At 37.2% G+C, this 26731-nt stretch overlaps 1 protein-coding gene across 2 annotated transcripts in view; it reads right to left on the minus strand.

Annotated features, from left to right (window-relative positions):
* Positions 1-487: 487 nt before the first annotated feature.
* Positions 488-26731, minus strand: part of LOC124165114 (piwi-like protein Siwi) — a 58078-nt gene continuing 31834 nt past the window's right edge. For both annotated transcript variants that reach the window (XM_046542410.1, XM_046542411.1), the window contains exons 9-18: positions 26489-26631; positions 26298-26406; positions 24088-24235; positions 22747-22888; positions 14931-15085; positions 14718-14848; positions 6184-6474; positions 4337-4482; positions 2147-2294; positions 488-1338 (exon numbers count right to left, since the gene is read on the minus strand). In XM_046542410.1, coding sequence (XP_046398366.1) covers positions 1222-1338; positions 2147-2294; positions 4337-4482; positions 6184-6474; positions 14718-14848; positions 14931-15085; positions 22747-22888; positions 24088-24235; positions 26298-26406; positions 26489-26631 — 1530 coding nt within the window. In that variant the 3' untranslated portion in view covers positions 488-1221. The remainder of the gene's footprint in view (positions 1339-2146; positions 2295-4336; positions 4483-6183; positions 6475-14717; positions 14849-14930; positions 15086-22746; positions 22889-24087; positions 24236-26297; positions 26407-26488; positions 26632-26731) is intronic.

Here is a 26731-nt window from a genome sequence, read left to right on the forward strand (position 1 = left end):
TGTAAAGCAGAAATAAACAGAAAAATGAACGTAAACAAAATTAAAACGTTATCGCCATCACAAATAATAAAAACAAAATCATTTATACTAACCTATCTTTTATGTAAGGCCTGTTTAAAAATCTTTAAAGTGATGAAATGGTTGTGAAGTGGATGTGAAGGTTGGGTCAGACCAACCTACGCTGGCGAGGAGTCCTTCACCAGCAAAGTGCGCTGAAGAAGACCTTCGGACGTCTCTCGAACTGAAATCTATCCTTTAGGAGCCGAGGAAGATGAAGGATGGCTAAAGAAGCGACTGACGATACGGGCCTAAGTCTCTCTAGAGCAGTCTCAGAGATTTTGCTCCAGTGTACAGGTACCTTGATAGCGATCAATTCATTCACCACAACTCACTTTATACATCACTTAGCCTAATTCTTATATAACATAGTAATTTCAAATAGGAATGAAAAAGCCCATTTCAGAAATAGAAAATAAAATGGCCTATATCAGTGCTACATGAAGCACAATGAGCCCAATATATTTTTACATTAGCTCTACAGATATTGATTTACAGAAGTGGGAATCCATTTAAACCCCAACAAAAAGATGAATTAAAAATGCAAAATACTTTCATATATTTTATATAAAATACAATGGAATGATTAATTTGTATCAAAATACAAAATCTGATATAATCTTGTCTTAAGACTACAAAATGGGTGAAAAATGGAACATGAAATAGAAAACTGCCATGTCAAGTCTTTAAAATATTCTCATCCTTAACTGCTATTAAAGTGAAACACAAAATTTCAAAAATAATAGCACCAATCATCACAATCCCAACCCACAGACCACGTCTTACGACCACAAACCACTTATGGAACATCAGGAACACCCATTACAATCAACATGGCTAACTAGCACAAGAACTGAGATTCTAACGAATCAAAACATAAATTCATACCAAACAATAAATGAATGAATGAAAAAAGAACTCATTCACAAGTGAATGAATTAAATGATTAAGTAACTCAAGGCAGATTGAAAAGTCATAAAATCATCTTCAACGAACTTAACATATATTCTCTTTCACTATGAATCACTCATAGCCAATAATCAAAACAAAGAAACACTAAATAGATGACATGTACGTTTTGAACAAGTTAACACAAGTAGATAAGATGATGTATTGGCATCATCTCTCCATCCACACACAAATGCAAATGTCTTCCCTCACCACTTAGAGGAAGTACAGACGATCGGCCAGCTCCACTCGAGGTGCGCGATGCAGGGATTGACCGACTAGGAATGCCAGCTTGTGAGCATACTGACACGGTGCAGGAACACGCACAGTTCCCTGCAAAGCAACAACACAACAATAAGAGACCTACTGCTACACCCTCACAACGCAACAACATATGCACCATAATATCTTAAAAATATGATTCAGATTTTGTTATCAAGGTTCTGAAAACTAAAATGTCTAATTAGTCAGCATTACACCATAATAATTTGCCTTTAGTACACCAATTAAGGTCACTTAATGTTATAATGGTTTCTAGGCTGTCTTGCTAACATTTATGAGGTAATTGCAGAGTTAACAATTAAAAATCATTCAGGGATTTATAACTCCCAGGGCTGAGTGGCCTCAACCCTATTTTGTTACACGCCTAATATGACAGGTTTTCCCCCCAAATGATCTACCCTTCACACAAACTTCCCTCACCTTCTACTCTTATACCTCCACCCTCAAAGACCCATTACGTTGAGTTTGTATTTCCTGTATGTACACCAGATGATGTCATCCTGTGACAAAACTGCTCGTGTGTAAGTTAGTTTTATATTGGTTAAAGTGCTTCATATAAATTGAAGGAGGTAAATTTTAACAAAATTTAATGAACAATTTCACCAAGTAACATATATATGCACATTTATTAGAGAACACATTGATGAGTGCAATGGACTTGCAAGACTTTCCCCATGCAATAGCTAACCTTGCACCAACAAACATGTGAGTGAATTGAAAATCAATTAGGAGTATCCTGCTCCTACAACACAACTCAATAACATGTCCAACTTCACCAAGATGCCTGGAATGCTACACCCCAGGACACATAACCATTATGCACGAAGGATACAAAATAGAGCAGAAAATTGATACTTACACTCCAATTGAAATACAAGTGCGTCATCTTGTATGTAAGTCTTTGCAGCCTGTCTGGAGCTAGCTCAACATTGTCCCAAACAACGTTGTACGAGGTAGGCGTCACTGTTCCTTGCATTACAGACTGAGAAATCAGGAAAAAGTCGTACCTGGAAAACAAATGCTTTCTATGTAAGAGGAAAATTCACTACCATAAAATTTATGCACAATAATTGAGTATAAAATACCATCATTAACATTTTTAAAACCTTTACTTCACAAATATTTGTTGTTGAGCTGCTTGGTTGCACCATTAGCGATGCTTTCATGAGTTGCCCAAATCATCGTATAGCAAATGAAATTGTAATTCACCAATACACGTCTTAGTGTCAGTAGTGAATCCAGGATAGGGACAACAGGGGGCTAAGGGAGAGTAATCTCCAAGCAGTAGTGGGGGTCTGAAGAAAATTACAATTCTACCTAGCGTAAATTGGATACCCAAAGGAGGGGCTAGTCCCCCCCTAGATCCACCACTGTTTAATGTTAGCATTCCCCATGTGCATGGAGCAAAGTAAATATATACATTACTTATTTCTTACTTAAAATACAAACTCTGAGTTGAGCAAGTTGCATGACAACCATATTGATATTAATTGTCGAGATAGTCTGATTGGTAGCATTTTACACTACAAACAAAGAAATACGAGTTCAACTTTCACTGATCCCTATATGTTTAAATTATTATTTTCCTCAGTTTTGGGAAAATAATTGCGCAAGAGGTGGATTACATGTAAATACAGTAAAACTAGTTAAGGGCGTTTCTGAAGGGACCACAAAAAATGAACGTTAGCAATCCGGGTAATTGCACTCCGTGGAAAAATCTCTATAGTTACAATTACTATCGGAAGTTCTCGTACCTTTACCTTCCTGAACTCGTTTCACATTGAAAATCAAGAAAATGAGCACTGCATTGCAGGAACAATTCCATGTGAATGAAAATCACCATATTTCATACATTTCCCTGAGACATAATTAGATATGCACATACAGATAGACAGACACATGAAGAGATATACAAATGGCATAATTCTCCTGTGATTTTACATGTATATGTTTTAAGAGGACAGATTAAGTTAAGTAATTTCTTCTTTCTCACAGCAAACTCAGAGAAAATGACGATAACTCTGGCCGACTTAAAAACGATAATAATTACTAACGTGTTTTAGACAGGAGTTTTTTGATTCTGTTTCAAATAACATTATTTACTAGAAAATTGGTTCATGGTAATGAACAAAATTAAATATAAGATTTAGAAAAGTTAAGCAGTTAATTAAAAAAGAAGCTAAGTAATAAAAATGGCATTGAACATTTTATGAATATTTGATTTAATGCAGTCTTCCAGACTGCACATCACTGGTTGTATAAAACAAAAATTGCACGTTGCTGATTAAGGGTTAAGACCAAACAAGTAGCAATACGGAAGAACTGCTACATAGTTCATATTTAACTTTTTTTAAATTTTCAAGTTTTTCAAGAAGTTAACCTTTTCTCTTAGCATAATTAGGGTTTGTTGAAACCACATGTGAAGAAACAACGCAGAAACCAACCTGGTATCATCACATTTTCAGTGGGTGCGTCTCTTGAAGAACCGTTATTTTGGTCATGTCCAAATGACAAATATCTTGTAAAAAATAACATGGCATTAAGAAGTGAACTCCATAAAAGAAATTGATATGGCTAAGAAAGGGCTCAATTCAATTTCAATATCTCATGCACAGCAATTTGCTGTTACAGTTCTGCTTCCAGTCCACATCAATTTTTTCTATGAATGCCTTAAAGCTATGGGACTAATTTTTTCGATTATTCTAATTAATACACACTGCTAATTTTTAATATAAACTGGCCTTAATTTGGATTTAAGGAAAATGAAGTCCCAACTCGATTGTTTATCATAAACTCATAGCCAGTCGTGACAGACACCACAGCATCACACAAAATAACTCATCAACTGGCACAAAATAGGAATAAATAATAACAATCATCATTTTCCCTGTCTATACCTCCACTGCATAAATGCTCAACAATCGCAATCGCCCACTGGATCAAATCCGCTAATCTAGATAGCCCTTATATAGTACTAGATGAGGGGATTTGGTTCAGTGGGTGATTGTTGAGAGTTTATGCAGCGGAGATATCGATGTACTTGACTTACCTTTCTGGCAAAGTGACAACGTCATCAACAACTGTTCCTGGACCTGGATTTCTATCTCCTAGGAAAAACCTTGTATTGATTCTCTTTGTTACAATAACGAAGGCCATGCGATAGTTATCCCCTCCATAGACCTTCTTAAGGCTTTCCTAAATAAAAAAAAATAATAAATGAGCTTTCTCTATAAAATAACAAGAGCAAGATAGGAAGGTTTAACTCAATGCATTGACATAAAAAAATAATAAATACATCTATTTAACTGCTGCCTTTCATAGACTACAATTCTACAGCTTTAAGGGTTTTCAATCAAGCAGCTTACAATTATATGGACCAGACATTCACCAAAAATTGGGGAAACTTATTCTTAACCCAGAGTAAAAGGAACAATTACAAAGGCTGCTCTAGATGAACAGCAAGGTCCTACTGAAGTATGACATATTTTTCAGACAATTTGAAGGCATGATACATAATTTTAATGTTAGGCTGAGAGTGGCATGATACAGCACTTTCAAAGTAAATTCTGCCCAAACCCTTTCCTTAGCCAACTTATTCTAGAGGTTGTAACTGTTGAAAAACCAAGCTTACACTACAGCTAGAGCCAGAATTTTTATCGAGTGCTGACCACCAGACACCATACAAGAAAAACACCTAAAAACCCCCGAAAACGCACCAAAAAAAAATTTGCTGATAAGTCCCCTTTTCGGGTAAACACTTGGGTCACAATTCCCCCACTTTTCACGACCTCCTATGCACTACTCATTTTTTTCCTGGAAGTGGTTTGCTTTTTATATTATTACTCTCGAAATATGGATGTCATAGGGCTAACTTCTGTTATTTATGATAGTAAATGGATGTGACCACATAATATCAATATCTTTAAAGTGGGTTTTGACGTCTATATTTGCAGAAATACTGTCTGAAAATGTATTTCATGGAAAAAATTTAATTTTTTGCCATACTTTATGCTGCCATCAGTGTATTTTTATGAGTAGCAAAACAAAAATGATTATTATATATGCTCATAACATGTTCTACAAAATATAGGTAATGGTTTTCTTTCATCCTCCTTGGTTACTCAGAAAAAAATTAAAATATTGCCAAAATCACCAAAAATTACAATCTCCAAATGATTAACACAAGATTTCATCAATTTTTATCCGATCGATTTCTTTGAAACTTTATACATACAGCTATGCATTATGCTTAAGAAAATGTAAAAGTTTAAAAAATGTTCCAATTGATATACAAGAGAAAAAATAAAATGGTGGACAAATAATTTTTTCCTGGGGAGAGGTTTACTTTTTATTTTATTACTCTCAAAATATGGGTGTCATAGGGATAACTTGTCTTAGTTATGATAGTGAATGGATGTGACCACATAATATTGTTATCTTTAAACCCCCTGAAACCCCCCAAAAAATTAAAATTCGCATACAAGTCGCCTTTCCTGGTACTTTTCGTCACAATTCCACCGATGATCTCTACCCCCACAACTCATCCCAACTGAATTCATGTGAACGACTGGTGAACGCTAGCAGTACAAACATTAAACCCTGGAACCCCCCAAAAATGTAAAATGAGCCATTAAGTCTCCTTTTTGGGAACTTCTCAACCACATTATGCCAATTGCCTGTCCCCTCAGAGCTCCACAAAATTAGACGGCAAAGTCGGACGTGGGGATTCTAAGGGGCCTTAGCGAGCTTGCAGAGCGCAGCGAGTTTGGCATATAAAACTAAAAATCTTAAAATTTTCAGACACTGTTCATCACTGTGATGAAGTAAAAACTGGATAATAAATAAAGGTAAGTATGAGCATGTGAGACCAATTGTTGCAGCAAGAATCAATCATACCTTAATCGTCTCCACTTCATGTTCCACAACATAATTAACTTGCCCTTCACCAACACCATCACGGTAAATGACAATTTTCGACGGCAACTTCTTATTTACTTCGCTGTACTTCCGCAGCGCTTTGACCAAATTAGCCCCAATGTCATTGCTCAATTCTTCACCAGTAGTATGCTCAGAAACTGCAGAAAAGTAGCGTGTCAAGCCATCATCCAGGGATGCCACTAGAGCACCATATGATTTTGACCGATTGGTTGTGTCATGGCACACATCAAAGCCCACAACCATCAGTCCCTGGAAGAAAATTAAAAATTGTTATGAAGGCGAACATGAAAAAATGCATGAAATGCTCTCAAATAAATCTTAAAAATTGTAAATATTAGGTATAGTACTGAGCAATGTCTTAGTAAAAAGGAGCAAAATCTATGGGTTACAAAAAATTATACACCAATGCCTTGCTTAGCTCAATTTCGATATAGCACAAATTCATTCCTTGGGAAAACTTCCCAATGCTGCTTAGCCTAATCAAATAACCTTAACATTTTCTTGAGAAAACACGAATTTGCGCTAAGTGTACACAAAATAACTCATATTATGCATTTAAATAGTATTGCTTGCATCAAATCTTATTCTTTGTTTATACATTTGTCGAAATCCATTGCCACACAAATGGCGAAAAAGATTACTTACTCGTCATGCGATCTGAGTAGCCGACCTACGGAAGTAATTTATCTCGTCTCATTTACTGAATCATATTAATTAATTTAGATCATTAATTAAGTTTGGAGCTAATGGAAATGAGTTTTTTTTTAAACAATACAGTTTGAGATGTATTTTTTGCCATCCTAGGTCTCAGGCAAATTGACTTCCATGTAAAGGGTTCATAAAGGGTTCCAGCATAAAGCCTTCAAGGTCATAGGTATTCACGGGGTAGAAATGCTGCGGGGGCCACAGTGGAGGCACAGGCCGTGCAACTGTTGACAGCGTGCGACACCAGCGGCTTGGCGAGTGTACACCTGAACTAAAGCTATGATTTCATGAGATAGTTTTGATTAATAAAAGTTATTGCATAAAAAATTATTTCATAACTTGTATAATGTCACTCAGTTGGTATCTTTAATGATAAATAGGAAATATGAGTGCTTCCTCTGTCTCACCCATTGACCAATCATGGATCGGCCAATGAAATTTCGTCTCCTCATTTCGAAAGTTTTGATCATTATGAAAACATCTACGAACTGTGGACCAGTTAGATCTTGTGCTCTCACAATGTATGGTTTTAAGAGTTGTTTGTACATGGTTGTTGATTCTAATCTAGTTTAATTCTCTCTACATCAAGTTTTTAAGCTTGCATGTGGTGTGTGCAGTGGTTGACAACGTTATATTTTCAAAAAAGTAGTCACGTATATTCAGCCCATTAACGCTCGTATCTTGATTTTGCTTATGAATTTGTGTTTCAACAATCAATAATCTCAAATTCAGTGCAGTGAAGTGGCCACTGGTAAAAGAATTTTCTTTGTGGTGTTCTTATCCCGTAATTTGTGATGACACTGAGGAATGGGGAAGTTGCATGAAATTTTTTTCATCGAAATAATATATGATTCTTATAGCAATTTTCACCAGGAATCCATTTTCACCAATCAAACTTCTCGTAAACCATTGATTTTATCATGAAATTCATTTAAAACAGTGAAATGCGTCTGCAAACGCGAAGTTAGCTCTGATTGTTGGTGACGTCATTTCTCCCTACGACGTTTTCGTTTTGCACGTACGGCCGCAGAAGCTACAATGCAGCAGTCGTTGAGTAAGTGAATATTTCGGTATTTTTTTAATCCGTGTTTTCTCTCAGACATTTTATGACGTTATTTAGTCACGTCAAGTATATTTTATCCATTTTCTGTATTCGTAGAAGAAGAATATATCGAATATATGCGAAATGGAAGACGATTTCGTGAAAAGGCTGTTGCGATAATCTCTCTGAGGTGAATTCCATAATGATGGAATTGTATTTTAAAAGTAACCCAGACTTTTTGGTTGCAGAATTTAGAGAAGTGAAGGCTTCGCGCTAAGTTTTTCTGGTTTATTATGGCATTACTGGACCAGCTTTTACGAATACAGTAGTAGCTACTCGGCCTCCGTTGAAAATTTCTGCATGAAATGTTGATGCATCTAGTTAGTGCAAATATAGTTTATATGGTACAAGTTATGATTTTTTGCTTTCTGTATGATATCAGCTTTTTGATTCAGTATGTTGTGAAATCTTTCTGTGCACAGATTTAAGGTAATTTTTCTGTACACATTATGCACATCATACTATGTACAGTTTTAAGGTGTGTTCTGTATGCATACTGTCTGAAGTGTGTACAGGTTTTGACAGGTTATGAACTTTTGTAGCCGCTTTTATAGTGGCTGCTTAACGATAGGCATAAGCATAAGATAATACAGCTTTTAATGTTAGCCATGAAACTTCTATTAGAAGCCTACAAAATCATTATAAGCTATTTAGCAAACGTATGACAAAATTCAATCATTTATGTTAAATAGTATTAGGTGCGCAACTAATCTCTCGCTGTTTTTTAAATTAAAAATACATCTTTATTTAAAAAAAGGTTATAAATGAATCATTCAAAGTATTTTCCGTCGCTTCCTAAAAATTTCCCCATCATTGAGGCCGAGCCCGAATATCGTTATGGTAGAAGTGATTGTCTTTTAAAGCTATCCTCTAATCCTGCTTTTTTGCACCAAACGGTTGTCAATGCAGGAATGAAGGACAAGCAACTTGTATTCCCTGACCTTTCTTATTATTCTCACCATATGGGTCCTAAAGCTTTCTATTTGCTTAGTTAGCTTAACTACATCTCGAGAGCTCTCTACATTCTTGGAAACTCTTGTTGGTCTAATTAACTCTCAAATTTTACCACTGAATGAGTGAACAGATAGTTTGAACGAACGATCTACTTTTACCCCACAGCCTTTAAGAATTTGCTCAAGAAATCCAGTTTATGCGAATGACACTATCTATTGCCCGGCCACCATTACCCCTCGAAATTAAATTTTCTATAGAAGAATCATATGATTTATTTTTTTGATTGAGTTTAGATAGAAATATTTGAGCTATAATTTATTGATTTTATAGTAATGTTAAAAATGATTCCTTTTGAAATAATTGCGTTTGAAAAAACATTATTTCTATTTTTCTTCACAATCAGCAGTATAATGCACTGATTAGTACTGTAAAAAAACGGATTTAGAGTTTCCTTCGCCATTCACTTTTTTACTTTATACCTATCGCAGCGTAATAAACTAAGCGCAATTTGTTATACTGATCGCAGTAAAAAGAAATGATCCATACAATAGAAAATGTCACTCACTGCAGTGAGTACTGATCTATTTTTTATGCTCCAATTCAGGTTAAACTTTGCCAAATTGGGTTACCTGGCTTTTCTATTTCTAAACAATCAATAGTTGACTCTATATGTGAAGGCGAGCAGGGAAGGGAATTGGCATATTAAGCAACATCTTATTTTTGTCAACCCAAAAAACTAGATTTTTCAAAAGACTAGCCACCGGAATAATGGAAGCAGAGAAATATCGTGCCGCTGTCGAGGGTGAGACATTGAGATCTTCTAGGCTAAAATATTGAAGGATTTGTTGAGTCTAATTTTCCTGAACATAGCAATAACAGGTAACCCAGTCTTTCCTGATAGCATATCGACAGTAAAATAATTTTCACAATCTACTCTTAAATGCAATGCTGCCTTTTTTCCAAGAAAAACACAATATACTTGACCCTTTGGCTACATATCTCCCTGTCTGATTTTATGTCAGTCACTTATCATATTCATAGGAGAAGTAGCAACATTGGCGGAAACAGGTTTCTTTTCTGAACACAAACAATTTTTGATTCTGGTTTCAATTGGCATGACTTTTCCTGACCTCGACTTTCTAACACTTCCTCAGGTTGTATTTACTCCTATGGCTCCGTCAGTTGATTTGAGGAGGTAGTGATTATGCATCAGTGAGTTTCTTACAAATTATACACAGCTAGGTAGCAAATATGGTTTCGAGGGAGATCAGTTGGAATACCATGCATGTGAATCAATTGATTTCGGAGAGAGGGAGGGTAGCCTACTGTATGTACCGTTTAAGTATTCTTATCATGATTAATCATTGACAAATTCAAAACATACAATAATTATAAGACATCGGGTACCGTCAACCTACGATAACTCAGTAAAAACAGCATGCAAGCGACAGGCGGGTACTGCGCGAACAGGGCAACTGCACGTCCTCCACACCACACGCTCAAGTCATTTCTCAGCATAATTCTGTCGTAATTACTTAAGGTAAAGATATCTTCACGAACAAATCCCGTCGTTTTCGTCGACAGATCGTTCTTACTCTTCATCGCCTTAACCCACTTATTTCTTCTCGCTTTATTATTCGACATGATGACGAATATTTTATTAGAATTTCGAGATGTATTTGGACGCATAGGCACCACGCAATATTTATTATTCGATATTATAAACAGCACTTCACGTAGGTAAACATACCGTCTTCCTGGCGTACGTATACCGCAACAATCTCGAAGCTCCACGCCTCGGACGTTAGCAACTCTGTGTGGGGAGAAATGACGTCACTCCTCTTGGACACACTACTTTCGTTCGCACCCCCCACTCCTCCACTTTGACCTTTAATATCTTGAAAACTAACGCTTGCATTGAAATTACCCCCGGTAGATATTCTTTCCTAGAGGTTTACTACATTTTGACATAGTTTTCAAAAAATGTTAAAATTCCCCATTGTAGTTCACTGTGTGTGTGGGTGCGAGGACATATGCGTACACAAGTGAGGCATGGAGAGATGCTAGCCAGGCTTTCGCCATCCTGTGTTTAGTGCTTATTTATTTACTAATTCAAATGATTGTACTTGGCAGCTGAGTGACTTTTTTATGTTAACTTTTATAAAATAAATTGGCATTTGCTTTGCACATTTTGTGATTTTATTTCAATGATATCCCGCGTAGTATCCCAACAGCATGCAACACGCAAAGCAAGAATAAAAGTGGAATGGGGACTGAAGGGGAAGGGATACAGTTGGGGAGGGTGCTAGTTTATAGCAAACTTCCGCTGAATGCTCTGCAGTGGCCCCAGCCACGTCGTCCGCTACACTATCTACAGTTTTTAACATTGAATGTCATATCTATGACGGGGGCCAAGTTGCGGATGACTTGCATCAACACGTAAAAGGGTCCGAAAGAGATTCTCAAACACAATGGCTACTTTCCCTTCCAGCAATCGAAGGTGATTTTGATAAAGCCATGCGGAGTAAAAACGAAGTGAACAATGACAAAAAAAATAGGACTGCAGATAGGAAAATAAAGGAGTTATCCTGAGTGTCAAAGCAATATTGCATGTAAGTCTAAGCTCACAACGTCGACAGTCCACACAATTTTTCTGAATAGAGAGGAAGTGATCTTTAAAGATATTTAAACTAGAGATGGGTCGAATAGCATATTTCTCAAACTCTAATATCGAATGCGAATATTCAATCATAGCTCGAATATTCGAATACCTCGAATAGTAGAATTGCGCAAAGCATATTAAATGTACTTTTCTTCTATTTCACTTGATGAATTTAAAAATAAAACCTTATGCATTGGAACCTCGATCTATCGTTTTTCAAGGGTATGGACGGAAAAAAAAACTATGAATGCAGGAATGTTGGACTAGGTTGCCTATGCAGCAGGAAACCCAAGATTTTGGCGAGTAACTATGATTTACACAGCTACGATGGATTTCTGTCTAATGCATGCATTCTTATCTACCAAACGCCATTTCAGCAGCACGCCCATCTGATACTCTGCTTCATCCAACTTCTTTTTTTTTTTACAGGTAGCTCACTTCACCTCCACTCCTACCTCATAAGGTTAGCCCTCAGAAATTTTTACTGAATTTAGATTGAAGCACTTAGATATAGGGAATAAATCAATACTGCTAAGCCCCTTTTTTGCAATAAACTGATTAATATAGTATTCAAGGTTACATTGACGAAGTTTAAAGTTTATCAAAAGAATTTTATGGTGGGTGAGAATGATCAACACATTTTGAGAGTATGCAACCCACATGGCACCCAAAGTGTTGCTTGGGGTGGCGCGCACTCACTCTCGGTGGGATATCCCGAGAACCAATGGGCAGAAATGAAAGATATTTGAGGTGATACAATATGTCTAACGAGTCATTGTGAAAACAGAAAAGTGATAGAATAATCCGAGAGTGACATTATCTTAAGTTATGTCCGAGAAACACCCAAAAAACACAAAATTACTAAACTGCGAGTGCGATGCAGCACGTTTTCACGGCATCCGATTGCAAAAATAATTTACACGATTTATTTTCTCACCAAATGGAACAAAACTGGGGGTGTCCCAAAAGAAATCCGAAAACTTTAAAAATAAGGACCACCCTAATGTACATACTCCATCTAATGACATACATACATTCTTACCCACATGAGTAAAGATTTTGATGCTTACATGATTTGATAATGTATGCTCTTGCATGAAGGAATACGTATATGCAGTGTGGTAATATATAGTGTAATATATACATAAAATGTTACTACAGAATATCACTCAGATTCTGTGGATGCTTGTTTTATGAACTATGTACATACTCCATCTCATAACATGCATACATTCTTGCCCATATGAGTAAAGATTTTGATGCATGTACCATTTGACAATGTATGCTCTCGCAGGAAGGAATACGTATATGCAGTGGGGTAATATATATTGTATTATATAAACATAAAATGTTACTACAAAATATCACTCAGTTCAGTGTATATATTAAAAGTAGGGCATGTGTGTGCACTGTGGCGTAAAATTATCGTGAGGTAGTGCTAAATCTACCTCACCATACTGAAGCATTTAAAGGTGAAACACAAGCCTGTATGCAATGAGAAGGTGACAAAATTCAGGGGGAAACGTGCGTGAGGAAAATTTGAATTCAGTTGATGTCAGTGGGGTAGCCAGGAATTTTGTCAAGGGAAGGTTCAAAACCAGGGGGGGGGAAATTTTTATAAAACAGGGTAAAGTAGAGGGCTTCAAACTAATTTAAACACCCTTCATAATTGAAAAAAAAAAAAAAAACTTCATTTTTCAAAGAAATCTACTGTAAATTCACGATTTTTCAATATTTTGTTTCTTTTATTAAGAAAAGTAATTGTGTTTATTTATTTCGGGGGGTCCGGACCCCCTGAGCTTCCCCCTCTCGCTATGCCACTGGTCAGTGGTTTATCCAAAGATTTTCCCTATTTCCAAACTCAAGCGTAACAGTTTGGGTCCTCAGCATGTAAAGATGTTTTTAAAAAACTTGAAAGCCTATAAAAATGATTTTTAATTTATAAAAATATTAAATTGTGCATGAAAAATCTAATAAGCATTCCTTCGATTGTATCTACACAGACTTGAATAATTACTTCATTTAATAGCAGGAATTTGAAAATACATTGGGATTTGAAAATATCAGATCCGAAAGATGTCTCCGAAAATCAAGAATCCAATACGAATCTGGATACGAAAAAAATCCTGGATCCATCCATCCCTAATAAAAAGATACATTTATACAAAAACATAAAAGGATTCTTTTACCCCTTATGTTGGTTGGAGCCGACGACCATTTTCATGCAAAGAAAACCTAATGCCTGGTATAGGGGGCGTGGATTTTGCAATGCAAAACACCAGACGTCGCCCATGGCTGTCGCAGGGGAAGTGACCACTGAAATAGCAAAGGTCTGCAATATTTAGGCCCTGCCTGAGACCCAGCTCAGTGAGATCCTAGTGCCATCCCTTGGCAATTGAGCTTGACCCTTCCACTCACTTATAGTCCTCCTCATAGCAGGAATCCATGGTCAACTGATTGAATCGGCAATGATACTTTCGAAGAAAAATTCGCTGCAAATGCCAAATCTTTTTCTTGCGCGTAATCAATTTTTAAACAAAATTTAGCATTATTAGTAACTGAAAAATTTTAAACAAAATATTAGTACAAAATTTGAGTACCAAATCGGAGGGACGAAAACACCCTCCCCAAAAGAGCTCCGTTGAGAGGTTTGAAATATTTTTATGCTACTCTTTGCACGAAAAACATTTCTCCTCTCTTACGTGCCCTGTGGAAAGGGTTAACATGTACATGTGACTGTCAGCACGAATGATTTCGGTTGACTGTAACAAAACATGCATGACCTCGGGCACTTCAGTGGCTTTCATAGCCCGCAAATGTATAAGAAATCCTATGTCCTCGACAAAGCTTCATTACTTTCGGGAAACATTTGTTCACCCAGAAAATCTCAAATTAGCAAAGCTTCCTATCACCCACCCCTTCTTCCAATAAACTAGCTAGTTTCATCAACTTTCTCATGAAATTGGCTTATGAGATCTGAAGACTTATTTGCCCCTGCTTAGAAGACATTACTTGAATGAAGTCCTTCATTCAGTTCCATAATGGTGAGGGAAGACAGGATTCACTTACTGAGAGAGGCATGTCCACTCTCCAAGGGGCTCCACCAGTCTTACAGTTGATCTGGATGGCAACTTTTGTTGCTATCGACATTAGACCCTTAGGGTTCCTGAGCACACGTTCACTAACCACCTGTGTAGGCACTGCAAATGAAAATTAGAAATGCAATCAAAATTAAGGTCAAGGGAGGGGAAGAAAATTAACAAAAAATATTGAAATACTAACCTGCCCTGTCAATGCAACACCTCTTTTTGATGGCATTGTATCTATCAGCCCTGGTAGTAGTCACAAGACACATAATTAAGTCTGGAACACGCTGTGAGAGTATTTGGTCCAATGTTTGCATGTAAGAATTTGGACGGTCGTCATTCATTTGTATACTGCATGATAAAAGAAAGAAATGTTATTCAACAGAGTATTGAAATCAAACAACATTATACCTGACATTATTTAAGGTAGATAAAACTTTTTTTTAATCAGTAAAACCATGTTCAACAAAGGCGTATGTTACAGTGGCTAAAAATCAATACTTATGCTTTGATATTTAAATTGGCTATTCAACAAGAAATACAAACAATAATAAAATAACAATGAAAAAGTATCGTAGTAGCAAAAGACATACCGGACAAAAAATAACCAGACCATTTTTTTTTAATTTCAAAATTTAATTTTATCTGTTACCAATGCTAGTCACCTTCAAAGGATGCAGAGCGGGACCACCTACGATTCCATTATCACCTCCGTATTGTGATGAAAATATTTCCCTATCATCACCATTTTCATCCGTGGGGAACAAAAGGAAATCGCAAAGTGCAAGATTACTAAGTAGGGTGGGTGAGAAAGCAGTGTCATGCAATTTTTCACAAAACCGGGGATGAATTTTGCCGTGATTCGACTCATTTGCTAATTTTCAACTTAAATTCATTGCAATGAACGCAAAGACCAGGTTGCTTGGCGAGTTGGTAAATGTTACTCCCATCATCCTCGTACACAAGGGCACAATTTTTCCCCCACATTTTCATCAGTTCTTGACCTGGAAGGCCCGCAGGGGCATTGAATGTCTTCAATTGACATGTTGCAGTGTTTGATTACAGAATACCACTGGTGCACTTCACTTCTTTTTGAGACGTGGTCTTTATAAATTGTAGACAAAAGATTAACAGTGTCCGGCTTAATTTTACTGAGCAGATAACAAATCTTCAAGGCTGCATGCTGCTCTTGTACATCAACCATTGAAAAAAGTATGACTATCTTTTCTGGATCACCTTGGAAGCCAAAAATTTGGTATGGGAGGATTTTTAAAGACTCATTTCGCTGTGGCGATGGAAAACATAGCGTTGGCAAAATTCTAGAAAAACTTCTGTTAGGGATAGATATTCCTAGTTCATAATTCTGGAATAACGACCATCTACTGTAATTACAATAAATATGCTATAAACAGCGTCAATCAATAAGTCGAATATTAAACGAAAGGTGATAATGTTAACATCTCCAGTGGTCATGTCTTAATCAAAAGTAGTTACGCATATACGGAGATTACCATATGCTTTAGGTTTCGATATCCTTCTACGGCAAGTGTGAACTAAGAGTGATATTCGCGTTCGTAAAGGAGCCTGAAATATTACTGAGAGGGCACAGGGGGATGCAGGAAGCAATCATTACATTCGCGATGTTTCTAGTTCCGTGTTCAACAGCACGACATCATTTCAACCGTATCTGTATTTATTTTTGCAACTCAATAACCTAACTTCATATTGCTCCAGTCGAGATTTTCAAAACAAGTCGAAAGACAACTGCGTAAAATCAAGATTAGCGGTCTCTTTGGGGCTGGGGTTATGCTGTGCAATAACAAAAAAACTGTAAAATCAAGAAAAGATGTAAAATTGAAGTTTCACCATTGCAATTCTCTATGCTTTCCTGCCGGACTTGAGTGTCACTGCATAAAAACAAGACAATGTAAAATCAAAGTGTGTAAAATCGAAGTTTTACTGTATAATAAATCACTAGGCCAAATACTAGCCTGTTTTCGCAGTAAATAGTGATAAATATAGCATTCAAGGTTATATTGACTAAGTTTAAAGTTTATCTAAAGAATTTTGTGGTTTTAAGATTATTATTAGAGATGGGTCGAATAGCAGATTTCTCGAACTCTAATATCAAATTCGAATATTAAATCATTGCTCTAATATTCCAATACCTCAAAATACTAGAGTTGTGCAAAGTACATCAAACGTATGTTTCTCCATCTATTTCCCTTGATATTTGCATAAATAAAAAGGTATCCAGTGGAACCACGATCCAACGTTTTTAAAGGGATGGACGAGGGGGGGAAAAAACGAAAGCGGGAATGCTAGACTAGGTTGCCTATGCAGCAGAAAACTCGGGATTTTGGCAAGTGATTGTGATTTCCTTTAAAGGATTCAAACAAAAAGGAATTCAGCTGATTAATGGAATATTTTAATTTTATGGAAACCATTTGGGCTTATAGTTGATTCAACTAACATCTCTTTCAAATATCCTAAGGGGACACACCACCTCACGAAAAAATGATTGCATGCCATCTCGGCTTTTACACTGCTACGATGGATTTCTGTCTAATGTATATATTCTTATCTACCAAACTCCATTTCTGCGGCATGCCGATCTGATACTCGGCTTCATCCAACTTCTTATTTTCAACAGGTAGCTCGCTTTACCCTCACTCCTACTGTCAAGTGCTAGCGGATAATCCGAGGCGTTTTGAAAAATACACGCGCTTCTCCACCGGATTTCTTCAATTATTTTCAGTCCATCTTTGGAAGTTCTCATGAGATAAGAAGATGAATTCGAATTGCTATCAGGGAGAAACCAAATATTCTGAGAAAATATCCCTTCGTCTGTGACTGTAACAATAGAGATTTATAGCACAACTCATAAATTGCAACTTGATATATGTTTTTGGAAAAAAATACCGCAACTTCCGAGATGCTCAGCTACGAGGGTATTGAGTTTCGCCAGAATGCTAAGTCTCCGTCATATTTTGACCTTTATTTCCTTGCGTAAAATGCTTAATTAAAGTCAGAAATACGTCGTGTTTGGCCTTATTTTTTGAATTACGCACAATTACTACTATTTCAATCAAATAAACGTGTAATATCAATTGCCGAAAGTCATTGTTAGACACCTTTTGGGCTATTAGATGAATCATGCAGCAGTTGACCTCCAGCAATGGGGAACTTCGAAGCAGGTAGGCAGGAAAAGGTCGGAGGGGGAGAAAGAAGGATGAAACATGATTCTATTATTCTGCTGTAACTTGATATTTTCTTTTGAAGCTTTTGACTTTTGATCTTCGTAATACGAACCCTGCCTGAGCAGGGGCTTTTTGTTTGATTTCGGAGAGGAAAGCATCGGAGGAGGAGCCGAGGGCTGATGAATGGAGGGGGTAGCAGATTTTGGGAATTGTGCTACATACAGTAAACTCTCGATTATACGAAGCAGTATTTTATGAAGTTTTCGATTATACAAAGTGATAATGCGGTCCCGGCGAAAAGCCTATACTAAATACATGGCACTATTCGATTACACGAAGTTTCAATCATACGAAATTTTTTGAAATTACGAACCTCGGCCCCCAGGAGCAAATGGCATTTGTTTATACGAACTACGGCGAAATATTTGTCAACAAAACTAGTTACGCCGGCGTAGTTAGCTAAAAAAATCAGCGCTTCCGACTATGGTCCATCAAAAGTGTGAAATCGTAAATGATAGTGCAACTTTGGAGAGAAAGAGTTCACCTAAAACCTCACAGTGGGAATTTAGGGGAAGTAGGAGTTCAGTAAAAATATCGCGACTGACATAATGGCCCTATTTACGTGCCTATTGGTAAACATCGCATCGACAATACATCGTAGATTAACATGTCAGGAAGGTCGCACGAGGTATTTCGTACACTCCTACTTAACCCTTTGCACTGCTGTGAACATACTTCGAAGACTACTTTACTACTTTTCGCCGAAGCACTTCAAAGGGTCCCTAATCTGGGACCCTTTCCTCGACGAGCTCACCCTCGCTGGCCCCTCTCCTCGACCCTCCGAGCAGGAGCCTCCCTCCCCAAAAGTGACCTCTCTGACTGCATTTAATCTATTAATCAATGCCATCATCATGATTGTTTGCATCGCACTCCTGCCAATCAGGCAATCAAGTACATCTCTGAACCGTATTTCAGTGATGAGAAATAACGATTTTGTTAACTATGCTAAAATGGCCAAGTTAATAAAATTGTTATTTTTCATCGCAAAAACACTGATCAAAGACGTACTTGATTTCCTCCACTACAATCGCAAATTGCTGGAAATCGGCCGGATCCCCTTTGATAGCACATCATGAGGATGTTCTCGAGGTTGGTAATTGATACAACGAGCCTACTAGTAATTCTACCGCTATAATATCATGGCTATGGTTGATTCGTTACGTCATACCTTCAGGAAGCTGCAGTGGATGAAAACGCGGAGGAGATTAGAGGCTTAAAAGATGATTTTGAAAAATACTTGGACAAAGCAGGATGAGCACAGCGTGACACATTAAACGATTATATTGCCCTAGACGATGATCTCCAGGCTTGCGACTATGCGACGCCGGTACCTACGTCGGATGAAGCAGCGGCCGGGACTAGTCATAATAGCAGTGACGACGAAGATGAAAGTGAGGAAGTAATTTCACCAAATAAAAAAGAAGTATACGCTGCCCTCCAAACATTAAGATATTTTGATCTAGCTAACGATTTAGATCCCCAATTTAATTCCCATTTATGCAAGTGAGAAACCATAGTTGAAGCGGCGATGGAGAAGGGCAATATCTTTTCGTGAATATATTAGCCTTCCTGAATAAACAACTTAAATATCTTAAGTATTGGGCTGAATTTACCACCAACTTATTTTTCAGGCTACTCATAATGAAGATGCACTTCTAACTCTAACCATGAACTTTCTTCACGCACGCCTCCCCGTTCTCCCATACGGAGAGATCTTTCTTTCCAAAGTCTTTGTTTACTCCCTCCTGCGGCCTTCTGCTGATCTTGCTGACACCCACCTTACGCATCCCAAACCCCTCCTTCCCCAGCATTTCCCATTCACTCCCTTCCTAAGGTGACTGAGCTTGAGTGCGTCGTAAAAAAATACACCCCCAAACGTAGACTGAGGCAGAGCTGAAGGCCCTTTCCCCACCCTTCTTTCTCCTGCCCCTTCACCCCTCGTTCTGCTGACCACACTTCTTTCCTCATTCCACTCTAATTCAACCCCCCCACTGGGAACCTTCTCCGACTGTGGAGAAGGGCATGGTTCATATTTACCTGCAACGGGTGTAAGTTTTTAACCGGAGAGAGAGGCTGAAGAAGTATCTTCCACTATTGGGGAAATGGTGCCATGATTATAATTGTCTCTTTTCTTCTCTGCTGACCTTTCAATTTAAATTATTTTCTTTGCTCTTTCCACACTATATTTATTTACGATTATGGCAAGACTATTTTTTAGTGCTAAAACTAAGAAAATCTTTTCTCTATGTCAATGATCCTTTGCATAACTCTCAATACGGCGGAGAAAGGAACACGAAAACTAAATGAGGTGAAGGTACAGGTTTTTGCGTGTCATTTTTAGGAATTCACGAAAGTGAACCAATACTTCACACACGTTGAGAAATGATGAAACGTCTCTTGTAGGAAAACAATCAATGTGGATAATAAGGTTTCTCTCTTTACTTCTCCGATAATGGAAGATGTTTCTCCTGTCGTTTTCCGGTTGGAACCTTGCTCCTGTCGGCATAAAAGAAGAGAGACATACTATATGAACATAGCACTTCACACCCGGTATGAAGAATATGGTCCTGATGAAGAATTAAGTCTGTCATAGCAACTTCTGCAAAGATGATGGATCACAGTAGCTGGACGGAGAACTCAAACAGAATTTACTTCAAATATTCGCCAGAAGATAATCATATCCAACGTAATTTATGATCGTAACTGAATCTCAATGAAAATAACTAATTGAAAAGATAGCACATTCAGCTGAAAATACGGAGTAACTCGAAATATTAACTTACGAAGGTTATTTTGGAAACGGGTTAAGGCCCTTGTTATTCTTTTTTTCTCGTCACTGAGCGATAGAGGGCGACATAAATGGCGGTTAGGCCCTTAGAGTATGGTTAGGCCAGCTGCCGCTAATATTTCCGTGGGTACTGGAAACAAATATCTATCTTACGCTTACTTAATAGTTTCTATTCGCTCCTAACCACAAATTTATAACATTAAATTCTTATAATAAACTTTTCGATTCATTATTTGATTATGTTTTCTAAACTGGTCGGGAATTTCTAGAGGGATCGTTGATATTGAAGTATGTACAAGAAGTGGGAAATTAATGGTGGTATAATTATTTAACGATCTTTCACAGCATAAATCGATAACAAAAAGCCTTTTCTACAAATTATACTGTGAATAACCACCTAAAACATTTAAATAAGGCCACTAAATACAAACAAGGGCGAAAGAAACAAAAGCGAACATTTTTTCGTGACTTATGAAAAAGGTTTGAAATTACGAAACTCGACTTTACGAAGTGCCAATTTCTCAGTCCCACTGACTTCGTATAATTGAGAGTTTACTGTAGTTACTATCCCACAGCACAGAGGTTCTCCTGGTTGGGGAAACCGGGGATTTTCGGATTTTTTTCACCCGATCATTTTCATTTCCCCACCTCGAACTCTTTTCACCGCTCTAATACGCAAATTTGATTTAGTTTGTCAACTTGCCTAAAATGGCACTGCATGCACTAAACGACTAGAGTTCTCTACATTTTTCCAAGTCAACTACCAACGACGTGTGTGCCACAGTGCATGGCGCGAAATTCAAAGTATTCGAGATTTTGCCTTTAGCATAATTATTCGAGATCTCGAATATCGAATACTTCCTAGTATTCTAGGTATTCGATAATTTGTGGATACAAATCACACATCTCTAATTATTATATACAAGTATATACATTCAAGTTTTAATAATCGTGCCATGTTTAAGTTCTTCTCGTGTACTATGCCCAAGAGCATCAACTATGGTTCCTTATTCAGTTTATTTGCAACATCATATAATGAGCTAAAAATATTTTTTCGACAATTCCTAAAAGAAACATACATAAGATCTTCATTATTACAAACCTCTAGTTTTGCAGTCCCGTGAACCTCATAATAACGAGTCTACTGTATTGACACAGTTTAAACTTTATCTAAAGAATATTATGGTTTTAAGATTGGTAAGAATGATTAACAAAAATTACGCATATGCAACCCACGTGCCACCCAAAATGTCAGTCAAGGGTGGAGCACGCTCACTCTTGGGGCCTTATCCCGGGAACCACCAGTCACAATTGCAAATTATTTTGGGAGCAGCATGTCAAATGGCTAATGTATCACTCCCAGCCTCAACTGGAAGTGATAATTCAGTTGCATTCAGTCATGAATTCTGATAAATTTTACAAGTCTAACAATAGATTATTAACTTTAATTGGTATAGCATTTTAGCAGCCAAATACCACTTCCAGTCTGAACCAGAAGTACCTTATGGAAATGGGCTGTTTTAAGAATTTATCAATTTAAGCCTGTGAAACATACATGCCCAGGAGCTGAAGGGACGTTCTTCTTTGAGCAGTAGCGGCATATAATTATCTTTAAATGATAATGCTGAAACTTTACCACAAAAAACTTATAACTAAGATAACCGACATTAAATTTCTTCCTTTAGACCACTCACAATAAATTCCCAGATGCTAAGATTTGCTAGGGACCGAGCATGCTCATTAGATACAAAAATTTTCTGCCAGCCAATATGTTGACATTCCAATTGCTCAGCTTCTTGCTGTTAGCTTACTTTGGGAATCAAATCAACAATTATTACTACACAAAAACTGCACTACTGTCAATACAGAGAACTTCCATCCCACATGGATCACGCAACGGCATTAGAAAAAAAGGACAAGCACAAAAATGTTGAATTTATAGGAAAAGAAAAAAGATGACTTACTATTCTGGGTCATGCACAGACATGCCCATTCCCCCTCCAGCTCTCTGGATAGACTCAACCCATTTGCCAACATCACGCTCCATTTGACGGGGAAATATGATCACCCAATCATTCATTACACCAAGGGACACCATTCGGCACGCTTCAAAGAAGAAAGACATTGACCCTCATCAAGCACAGGAAATATATTTGTTAACATGACATACGAGTACATAAATAACTAATTCTCAAGTGAATGGGTGACACTAAGATAGCCTTGAAGCCTGGAAAACACCAGACGACATTATTAAAACAAAAAAAGGAGATTCAAAGGAATCAAATTGATCACTCTTAATCCAGAAACCATTAATCCAAAAACGGCCATCATTGCTTAATGCAGGAAAACCCTGATATGAAGAACCTACAAGCAGTGAATTCTCATGAAAACCTCTGAGTCACAGCCACGGTAACAACCACTACCTATAATGAATTGCATGGAGAAAAACCACCCCCTATATAATTGAAAACCTTGTAACTAAGGCTCACATTCAGAGTCCACCATACATATCACTCCCTTCTTAACAAGAGGCCCCTACACGTGTTTCTCAGTCCACCCTACATAAGTGGTGGGGGTGATTCTATTACCTAGTTCTGTGTGTAGTTAGAGATGAAGTAGGTCATGATGTAGAAGGTAGTGCAGGGGCAGTTTTCCACTCTTGGTGCGTAATGGGCCCTTACTATGAAACTGACAAAATACATTCGATAATTTTTGGCTGGATTATTAGGACAATGACTGAAGGTAAATAAAGGAATAAACAATGTTTGTCGTCTGCCAGGTTGTGCTGGTACATAAATTATCGCTACAAATACTATCATATTGAGCCAAGAGTAGAACCATATTATACTTCATAGTCATTTAATTACTCCTAAAGCTGTCTGTACAAGTGTGCGACAAATATGATCATGGACGTGTGAACTTTCTTTGTATCATCAAGATTCGTCAATCACTTTTACTTCCAGCAAATAAGTTTATTAATTGGCAAATAGCAGCATGAAAATTAATTTTCTATAGTTATGCATAAACGAGATTTGGCCACAACTTACATTTATTACAAAACATCATAACATTTCGTTACGCTAAATCTTATCCTTTTGCATAAATGCTTAGAGAAATAGTTAAGTACAACAAATCACTTAAAATCACATCTTAACATCAACGCTACAATTAGACATTGCAGTTTGAAATCACACTAAATTGAAAGAATTCCAGATGTACACAATTCAAGCACATAACCTGCATATGAAGGTTGTCCAGAAGGAGTTTTTACCCTGGCAAAATAAAGTAAACATAACTTCACTTACATCTCATGCCCTTGGTCCAATTGGCCAATGTATTTTCCAATGGTTGACGGCTATTGCCATACACGTTTTCTGGGGGCAACTGGCGGCCAGGGAGGTTCACCAGGTTCTGACTAAGATTCAGATTCCAATCCTTGAAATCTTGCACAATCTACAATGGAAGAGTAATTATTAGGAAGAGAGAAAGTCTGTGGCTCACGCTGTCCATTCGATTAGATGCTTTACACTAGAAAATAAATGGGAGGTCAGTTTTACACATTTTACTGGGAGGTACTAAGATATCCACACAATGGAAAGATTTTTGCCATATATGATTTTGGGATTGTTTTTATCCTGTTAAGTTTACTAGTAATTACTACCAATTAACATACTCCATTCATTATCATCAGGATAGTCCCATTTGGATCAACTGGAACATTAACAGATTTTAGCAAGAGAAATTTTTGGAGTTTCTACACCTTTAAAGTTAACTTCATGAACAACAGTACTGGATAATTGAACCAACATTTTCCACAGTAGAGCATTCCTTTTACTGAAATACAACAAAAACGACAAAACATTAGTGCACTCTGAAAGATCGAATATTTGAAACTTTAAATGTGCTATATTTTCCCAAAATTAACTGTAAAGCAATCTGAGGGCAGTTAACAGCAAGCAATTGATACTTAACACTCAATAATAATCTCAATTCTAGCAGATCAAAAGCAATTACAGGGACTGAGGACTAGTGTTGAATGTTTTCCGGAGATTGAAACTCTTGCAATGACAGGTGCCAACTCCATAAGAGCCTTGTATTAAACATGGTTTATTATTGAAACAAACACCAAGAATCTTGTACCTGATGATGGCTGTGAGCTGAAATCCATCGTGCCCATTAAAATAATTATGGAAAAGTGCAAGTACCTTTTTTCATTATGCTGAATTTCCACTATGTCACGCCTGAATCCGTTGAACTTATTCCAACTTTTGTACATGCTAATCATGGGCCAAATCACGGTACCTCTGACATCTCTCATTTTGGCACTAGTCTCGCAATGCACAATATTTATTATAACATAGTGCTACAGCACTAACAAAAATTTGCTGGCAGTATTTTTGGAGAAAATTATCAGGGGACATTGTCAAAGATTAGGGCAAAGTTTTCATCTCTCGACTGTGGAGCCACTTTTTCGTTCACATTATTTCACAGTCACTGACAAAAGCAGGGAAAAGTGATTATGACTGGAATGACTGCAAAAGTAATGGCAGAAAATCATAATGTACGAGGAGAATAAAACTAAGTGTGGGAATCATAATGAAAACTACTACGAATACAAACATATTGTCCATATATTTGTGAACGCGATGCTTAAAGTAGAATTACTCGCGAGCATTTATTGGCCCACAGCACTTTTTGCCTGGGCTGCAAAAGCTAATACATTGGCTCACCGCACTAAAAGGGGTTAATTGCAGCCAAATTCTTCCCAGAATACAATTTCATGATGGAAGATACAAATCTATAATGATTTTACCACATAATTGCCACTCATAACATAACGTTTAAGGCCTTTGGGGAAAAAGTAGAGCCAGTAAATTGTTATTATTTTACCTGATTAAACTACTGAATTTAAGACTAATAAGAGGAGCTACTGTAATTGAAAGGTCTTTTGCTTGCTAATTTTCCGTAACTTTCTGCCAACTCCCATTTTGTTTCTTGTGTCACTCAAATGGTTACGATGCACCACCCTCCATGGTCTCTTTGGTGGTCTAGCATAAATGGCAAACCTTTTAAAATTTCAGAAGGGTAAATATGGGGATCACAATATTGTGGAGATATGTAAATAATCGGGATTTGATGAAAATGTAACAAATTGCAGGAAAATGTTAATTACAGGTGCGTTAAAGCAATGTTTTACCGAATTCAATTATTATAAAAGATTTGCTATGATTGAGGAAGTGCTGTAATTAATGACATTCACCCGGTTTCTTCTATAGATAAGCACATTAGTTTGATTTCGTTTTTTTTAAATATTTGCACGTCAATTAATTGTGAACATCATGGACATGAATCCGAAGGTATTGCGCAGTACAACTCTCAGTACAGAAATGAACCTCCGGTTCTTCAATCCCATTAACTTTGTAGTAACTAGTCTACTGTATTCGAATTCCTAAAACTCAGTAGAGACAGCAACACAGAACGGGACAATCATACACTTAAATTCCAGATGTCTTACATTTTCTGTGGCCAGCATTCTGTCTTTGAAGGCCTTAAGCTTCCCAATACGTCCACGAGGATCAACCCTTGTGTATTGGCTCAAAGCTGCCATTAGCTTATTATTGTTCCTATGAAATAAAAAAAGGAGAATATGAGTACAGTAATTTTAGCAACATTGATGAATCTACAAATGTAAGTGAACATTCCTACCTCATCTCTTCCGTCAGCCCTGTCAGACGGCATAATTCTGGAATCAGGTAGATATGTTCAGGAGCACCAGCACGCCTATCCCGAGCTTTTGTCCTCGTAAGCAGCAAGGGCTGCTTTGGGTCGTGTATTTTTATGCCATACCGCTGTAAAGTAATTAAAAAAAATAAAAAAATCACAACTTCTGAGCCAAAAAATCATCAAATGTTAACAGTATTAAACGTGTATACTGGTGACAATGCATAT

The sequence above is a fragment of the Ischnura elegans genome, chromosome 9 (genome assembly GCF_921293095.1).
Source record: "Ischnura elegans chromosome 9, ioIscEleg1.1, whole genome shotgun sequence".
NCBI classification, from domain to species: Eukaryota; Metazoa; Arthropoda; class Insecta; order Odonata; family Coenagrionidae; genus Ischnura; species Ischnura elegans.